General features: G+C 36.2%; 1 protein-coding gene across 1 annotated transcript; it reads right to left on the bottom strand.

The window, feature by feature from the left end:
- Window positions 1-3,038: 3,038 nt before the first annotated feature.
- LOC104121235 (root phototropism protein 3-like) lies at window positions 3,039-6,377 on the bottom strand. The gene is made up of 4 exons (XM_070188249.1): window positions 6,118-6,377; window positions 5,897-5,966; window positions 4,506-5,798; window positions 3,039-3,844 (listed from the first exon to the last, which is right to left on the bottom strand). Exons 1-4 carry the CDS (start codon window positions 6,228-6,230, stop codon window positions 3,299-3,301), a joined length of 2,022 nt encoding a protein of 673 aa, XP_070044350.1. The 5' UTR covers window positions 6,231-6,377; the 3' UTR covers window positions 3,039-3,298.
- Between the last annotated feature and the right edge of the window lie 2,074 nt (window positions 6,378-8,451).

Raw genomic sequence — 8,451 nt, 5'->3', positions numbered from 1 at the left:
AATCAGTCAAAAATCAGTCAAATATTGTGTTTTTCTGACGGATTTTCTACTGAAAAGTGTCAGTCAGAAAATACGTGGTCGCAACATATTTGCGACGGATTCAGTCGCAAACTGAAAAATACAGGGACATTTGAATTTAAGCAATTGCGACCGAATTGGTCGCTAATTTTGCGACTGATTCAGTCGCTCACCAGAATAAAAAAAATACAAATTAAAAGTTTCAACCGATTTCGTCCGAAAATTAAATAATAAAGTTAATTTTTAATTATTTATTCCGACTGAAACAGTCATACATATTGAGTATTAATTAATTAATAAATTTTCAAAAAATCTCAATTTGCGACTCACCCAAATTATTTTAATTTTTTTTCTTGATTTACTATTGGATACATACAAGTATACTAACCATTTTCACAAGAACATCTAACTAAAAAGAAAAAAAAAAAAGCTAATTAATCTAAACAAGTAAATTTTTTACACGTCACTATACATATTATATTGAAAATATTATTGCTAATTTATCTATACTATATTGCAAATTATATAGCTAATTTATACATACTATTTTGCTAAATTAATGCAAAACAAAAACTGGAAAATGACCAACGGATCTGCTGCCGGACCACCACCAGATGGGAAATGAGCCACCGGATTCCTGCATCAAAAACAAGTTAAACAACTAGGGGAAAAATAATAGGGCGAGGGGAGGGGCGGTTGGAAGGGGGAAAGGGAACGGATGAGGAGAAGGAGAGTGACAGAGGGGGAAATCATACCTTATATGGTTAGATTAGAGGAGAAAATCAAGCAACCAAGCGGGTGGGGGCAGAAGATGAGAGGGGAGGAGAGGAAAAAACTAGAGAAGAAAGAACAAAGAAGAAAAAACGGGTTAGGGTTGTATTAAAAACAGATTTGCGACCGAATCGGTCGCAAATTTGAAATTTAAAATTTTCAAATAGCGACTGATTCGGTCGCAAATTCCGTTGACTAGTCAGACCTCGTTTTTATTGCAGATTCCGACCAAATTGGTCGAAACATTTAATTTATTTTTTTAATTTTAATTTTTGCGACTGATTCAGTCGAAAACCGTAAAAAAATATTTTTGCGGCATTTTTCGTGTAATTGAGCGACTGAATCAGCCACAATTTGGAGCCAACAATTAAAAAAAATTAACATGTATTTTTAATAAAGTTTCCGACTGAATCAGTCGAAAATTGCGACTGAATTATATCGGTCGGAATTATTCAGTCGCAAATTTGTTGTTTTTAAGTTGTGTTTTCTTCTCATTCATAGTTGAAACTCTCTCTGCTTCTGCCCCGAGGATTAGGCTTAGTCGAACCTCCTTAAATCCTTATGTTGATTTTTCTTCTCTATTTATTTTGTATGTGATTGTGTGCTAGTTAACTCACGATCATCGCAAAACGGGAAAATGATCTCAAAAGTTGAGATTACCACCTTGGGCAATGCCATCCATGTACACAAAAGAATCTCCTAACACTAATTGCACGCCCCAAAAAGAACAAGGGTAAAAAACCCACGAGAATGGATAAAAAGAAGGGAAAAGGTCCAAATATACCTCCTCTACTTTGGTATGTTGTTCACATGTACCCTCCGTTATACTATAAGGCCACATCTACCCTCACCGTTATCCAACTTTATAAAAATACCCCTCATTAAAGGGAAAATGTTGGCATGACCGTTTTTAAAATTAAAAATTTCGACCCATCTACCCATAACCCGTCTACATGTCTGATGTCTGTGTTGGGAGGAGATTACAGCTTCACAAACTTCTGATGTCTGTGTTGAGCCAAGTGGCTCCAGATTTTGAAAAGGGTAAAGGAATGTATTTCATGCTCATAACCACTGAAGACAAGACCCCAGGAGGATTAATAGCTCGCTTTATTTCAACTAGTATTTACAAGAGTCCTTATTTCAAGTACAGTCCTCTTCATCACCCCAGGATAACTACACTAGTCCAACTGCAACCATTTTGTGCTCAGACTCTTACCAAAGCACGTACTCGCAAATGCTTTGTGGCCTCTGCCAAAACCAACAAGTTTTCCAGGTTGGCTCCTTTTTTGCAACCACCTTTGTTCGTGCCATGTGATTCCTGGAGAAGTACTGGTCTCTACTTTGTAATGATATCCGTACCGGAATCATTAACACCCAAATAACTAATCCTTCAGTGAGAGAGGCAGTGATGGAAATTCTCAAACCTGACCAAAAATTAGCTGGTTTCATGGAGGCTGAATGCAGCAATTGGCTAAACGGGTTATGGGTCGATGGGTCGAAACTTTTTAATTTTAAAAATAGGTCATGCCAACATGGCTGATTGCTTTCTGTTTAATGAGGGGTATTTTTATAAAGTTGGGTAATGATGAGAGTAGACGTGGCCCATAACAGAGGGTACATGTGAACAATATACAAAAGTAGAAGGTTATATTTGGACCTTTTTCCTAAAAAGAAAGCATTGGAGCTCTCCCTCTGTATGTATATAGAAGCTTTTAACTCCTTGACAACTTCAATGGTGACTTTGTTTTAAGTAATAGATCACAATTATCCTCTCATTTCAACATATATTGGTCATTGGACCTATTGCAGTCTGTGTATCAAAAAGTTGAATTTTCAGCAGAAAATGGAATAACTTTACAAACCCAGTTTCCTTAGCATTCATACTTTTAGAGACATGAAAGGATCCACATGTCCAGATGGTCACCATCACATAATGTGGCAAGACCATTTGTGGTAAGGAAATCAATTTTATTATGAAGTAGAGAGCCTGACAATTATAGCTACCATTTTTGCTTCTATTAAAGGTATATATCCAATAACCAAGTGGAGCACTGTTGCATCTCTATGGGGTAGATATCGCAATTCGCATAACCAACTGCAGTACTGTTGCTTTTTCTCTATGGGGCATTTTAATCTTACTGTGCACTTCTTAAGTTAATAAACTTTCTTGTCAAGTTAATTTTTAGTTTCTTTTGCGATAAATATCATAAGGAGAGAAAAAGTGAAAACATAACTAGCAAAACAGCATGTTCATGAAACTATGCAATAATATTTCTCTTCACTTTAAAATACAAACATACTTTTCAAGATACAAAGAATACAGAAAAATCAAACACAAAAAATCCAGAAAGTAAATGATGTTATTATAATTTTGGAAAGGAAAAGTAACCTTTTGATGCTACTCTCGGATAGAAAGGAAATGAGAATTTCAAACACAAAGGGAAACAGAATTGGATTGGTAGAGGTTTTATGTATCTGGTAGTCGTCTTTTCTCTTATAACATTTGGATTCAGGAAATGGAATTTCTCCATCTTCTAGGTGTCTTCCTTGTCAGTTCAGCATTTGGGACCTGCGAACCAATTTCATGGGATTCTAAATTTGTCATCTTGGTGAGCTTGCTTAACTTTTTCCACCCTGAAGTCCATGCCGAGGATTGCTTTGGCTTTGTGATCTTATCAAACTGTCTTTGTAAGCTATCCATGTCGTTTTGGAGTTCTAGGTACTTAGTTTTCACAGTCTCGAGTTCAAACTTAAGAGTATTGATGTCTTTCTTGGCTGTAGTCCATCCCTCTTGAAATGATTGTGGTGTTGCTTCGAGCAATGATTTGCGGTTTGATACCAGAGGCTGATAATGAGAATCTCCTGCATCTTTGAGTGAGTTGTTGGATATTGCATTGCTGATCTTCACCTGCTCAGAAAATAGGACTTGCACCACTACTCTTAGTGGGAGCCGTTCGTTCTGAGCAGCGTGCATGCAAGCATCAATAGAGAGTTTCTGGCAGTCCATCACCCTGCACAGCCGCTTTCTCTCATGTTCGGAGAGAGTTGGATGGGCCTGTCATGTTGTATAGATACTAAGTTTCTGAAAAAATGAAGTATTTCTTACAGTTTCGACCTTGAACCATGACCTTTTTCTATTTCTGTGCTGGCATTTGTGTTAGATGTTTGTAGTCCCAACCGTTCTTTTAGCCCCAAACCCAATAAAGAAAGGGCTAACTTAGAACAAAGTTTTCGTGTTGTTAATCCTAGGTGTTGTGCTATCGCACAATGCAGAAACTATGATCGTGAATGAAATTAAATAGCTGCAAACGAATAGCTGATGAGACCGTAGTCTTATCAGATACTATCAGGATTTGTAACATTTCAATTCTTATATAGTTCTTCCTTTAGAGGACTTGTTCTTTACTCATCATGTATGTGTATATAAGAACGGCAGCAATGCTTAAATTTGATTATGTTTTAATGGGAAAATCGGATGTAAATGCAGGATTATAATGCTATTTGCATAGACATTAGTGTAGAACAAAAGAACTGGCTATGGTTGAAATCATTGAAGGACTAAGACAATAAGAGATGTAGGTATTATGTAACATCATTTGGTTTCATGATGAGGAATGACACTAGCAGAAACTACAGGCTCAACATAGATGACTTCAAGAAATAATGATGCATGAATTTAAAAGATGTAGAAAATCGAAGGAATTAGATTGAAATACCTTAAGATAGGAATCAATTGCTCGATATAATCCATCATCACAAGTTCTTGCTGATTCCGGCAAAGCCTCTGCCAAGACCTGAAATTTTGTCAAGGAAAGATTTCTATCTCTGGATACTTCTGTGAGGTAACTGTCCACAAGCCTTGCTACTCTCATCTTAGCATTGAGATTGCTACCCCTTTGATTTCCATCATGCATATGTTTATCGGAGAATGAACTTCTACTGGGGCTTGAACCTTCTGTCTGTTCTTGAACTAAGAAATGTTCCAAAAGCCTCTGAACAAGATCAACATCGTACAAGGTGTCGGTCTTATTATAGGACGGTATGAGAAGATCAGCCAATGTAGCCTGCTCAAATTGCATCCCGACTCGTTTCTCCAATTCTGTCACAAGAGCAGGAGCCACTTTCAACAGGTTTGCCATTCTCAAAAGACGAAGAAGGAAGCTACACGAGACGCTGTCCTTCTGTTGTGGGATTATGCTAATTAGGCTTTCGATAATCATCCTTTGATCTTTGGCCTGAACACTTGGTACTTCATCTCTAGTTCCTGACACTATCATATGAAGACCCCCTTTCCAACTATTGCTACTACTGCCATTACTATTATTGCTATTGCTACCTTCATCCGACGATCCTGATCCTTCTTTAATTAGGCCCGGGAGCCATTTAGCAGCATAGTGCATAAGGGCAGCACCAATTAGTTCATGTCTCATACCCTTTACCTTAATAGCAGTAATCACTCTGACAAAGTGATCAATCCTGAGAATAGACACATCTTCAAACCACCAATCAGGAGGTACTACTTGCTGGTTTCTGCTCGGGCTAGAATCCTTCATTTCGTTCCATTTTGGGCTGGAAACATTAGGGTGTTTGCCTGTGTATTGCCATTTTATTCCTTTTGGATTGGCGCAGGCTTTCCAAGCGATGGACTCGCTGCATCTTCGAACGATTTGGAGGTTTTCTGCCCATGGTGATAACTTGGCACAACTCTTCAATACCAGTATGGAGTCTCTCCATGATGATAAAACCACATAGCTGAGGAAAGCTTCAGTCTTGAATATAAGGTTTCCTTCTTCTAAGTCCTCAGTCATTTCTAGGTACTCTGCTGCACAACGTAGGCCGGAGATATTGGTTGCTGTGAGATCAACAGCAATTCCATAGCAGAACTTTGCAGCTAACTCAAATGCCTCAGGTCCACCTGGTAGGTCATCTATAACTATTTTGCTCAATTCTTCATCCCTTGAGTCATATATGATTCTGTTCATCTTTCCACTTCTAGAAAGCAAAGGATACTTTTTTGAGAACAAAAAGGATTAGTTAGTCATTTAATTATCTAAGACAAAGGTCTGAAATAGAAACTGGAACAGTTTTAAGCAGAGGGTATATCTACCTTGTGTAAGTGGAAACTAACATCTCCAATTTGAACTAAAAGGTCACTGGGGATATCAGTTGCTACATACCTATAAGCCATTGGGCATTTTCATCATTTGCTTCAAACTAAATTCAGTTATTCTGAAAAGTATTTTATCTTTAAGACAGTAATAACAGTGAAGATGATGGCATTGAAACAAAAACAAAATCACAAAATATAAATGGTTAGTTGTTACATACCAAGACTGTCCTTTTTGCTCAAAACCATCAGTCTTGACTCCATGTTTGGTACTGCTGAGAACTCCATTCCCATAGTCTCTTCCACTAACAGACTCAGTCTCTGATTCCCACATGGTGAGAAGCTGCAAAAGAAATTACAAGGAAATCTGCAGCAGAGTTTTCTCAGGAAAGTGACACTAAGTTATCAAATAAGAGAGCAGAGAAAAAAGCAAGAACAAGAAGATAAGCTAGAGTCAGCTAGTAAAAAAGAAGAATTCCACATGGGGATACTTGGAATTATCTCTAATTGTCGGCTTTTTCAACAATTTTCAAGGCCCTCTACAAGCTGTGAAGTAATGGGCATACTACTTGGTACTACTGTGCTGTTTCTTTGGGATCACTTCACTAATAATTCCATTTTTCTAATTCCTAAAACTCATACGACTTGCCAGATGTTTGTGACCGAAATGTAATTATAGTTGTTGTTTGACACAAAGATAAGTGCCGATTTAACTTGTTTGTGACTTATGCGTAGTTGTGGTTGTTGTTATTTGACACTCGAATACCATATCGATCCCAACTTGTTTGTGATTGAGATATAGTTAGGGTTGTTGTTATTTGACACTCGAATCACGTGTCAACCTCAACTCGGTTGTGACTGAGGGCTTGAGGCATAGCTACAGTTGTTGTTTGAAACTCACATAACTTCCGTTAACGGTAAGGTTCGTAAACTGTAAATCTTCACTTTCTCATTGAGGTGTCGTTTGATACGATGGATAGGCAAAAATAATCCTGGGATAAAAATTCAGTATCGCCTTATCTCTTGTTTGCTTACTAATCATGGGATAAATTATTCGAGGATTAAAAATAGTACAGGGATAACTTATACCTGCCAAAGAGTGGAATAGTAATCCCAGGATAAAGCAATAAAATTGACAATTCCAAGATTAATATAACATTACCAAACAGTCAATAAAAAATAATATCAGAATAACTAATCATAAGATAACTAATTTCAGTGTAACTAATAGCCTGTTTGGCCAAGCTTCTAAAATCAGCTTATTTTGAGAAGTGTTTTTCTCCAAAGTACTTTTTAAAAAAGTGCTTTTGGTGAGAACCAGTTTGTGTTTGGCTAATTAATTTGAAAAGCACTTTTAAACAGTAATTAGTGTTTGGCCAAGCTTTTGAAAACTGCTTCTAAGTGTATTTTTCTCATAAGTGCTTCTCAAAAAAGTGATTTTGGAGAGAAGTTATTTTTTTCTACTTCTCAAAAACTACTTTTGCTTCTCCTCAAAAGTATTTTTTTTCTTCCAAAAGTTTGGCCAAACACTTCAATTTTTGGCCAAAAATGATTTTGGCCCCAAAAAAAATACTTTTGGCCAAAAATAAACTTGGCCAAACAGGCTATAATTCAAACATAACTTGACTTCAAACCAAATGCCCCAAGTATTCTCTGTACCTCTAAATAAACAGTAGAGTGCATTGACCTGTTGCAATCACAAAAACATTCTCTTTCTGAGAAGAGAAAGAAACAAAAATTATTAATGGAATAGGTTTGGTGTTCTACAAAAGTATACATCAAATTTAATATAGGAGAATGGACCACAATTTTAATTTCATACTGAAGTATAATCATTTTTTTGGTAAGCAGAAGGTCGAAAACAGGTAATGAAAAAACGAATAAATTTATTCGATCCAGCCTATATTTAATACGAATAAGGAAGGGGTTAACCGCCGGATAATATGGATATCCATATTATCCATGGCTTCTTGAATATGATCACTTTTGAAAGAATTCCTAATCTTTCAAACTTGAGGAACCCCAATTTGAAGCTTTACAAATGTAAAAGTTAAACACACTAGTTATCTATTGATTATTTATTTTCTAAGTGGATAATATAATTCTTTTATATTTTTGACCCGTTTTTAAAAAGTTTATTATCCAACCTATTTTTTTATGGATAATATGGGTGAATAACTATTTTCTTTTAACCATTTTGCCACCACTACCGGTAAGTATTGTAGGCTTTTTTAGATATATGTGCCAACTTTGAGATCAATGATTGTTCTTTCTCTCTTTGTATCTTATACTCCCTTCGTTAGCTTGACTTGTACAAACTTTAATAAGAGAAGACTTTTGAGATTTGTGATCTTAAATAAATTATATCATTTGTGTGATTACAAAATTTTTGACCTGTTACATTATTTGTGTGACTATAAATACTATTAGAAAGTGTCTATTTTTTTTAAACATATTAATAATGAAATAGTGTCAATTGTTTTTTGAAACGGTAGGAGTATACGTTTTCTTTTGATTGATGGTCTTCGGCATGGACCAAGAGAAATTGCCAATGC

This window comes from Nicotiana tomentosiformis, chromosome 11 (genome assembly GCF_000390325.3).
Source record: "Nicotiana tomentosiformis chromosome 11, ASM39032v3, whole genome shotgun sequence".
Classification (NCBI taxonomy): Eukaryota; Viridiplantae; Streptophyta; class Magnoliopsida; order Solanales; family Solanaceae; genus Nicotiana; species Nicotiana tomentosiformis.
Note: the sequence above shows the minus strand (reverse complement) of the source record. Positions and strands in the feature narration are given on the sequence as shown.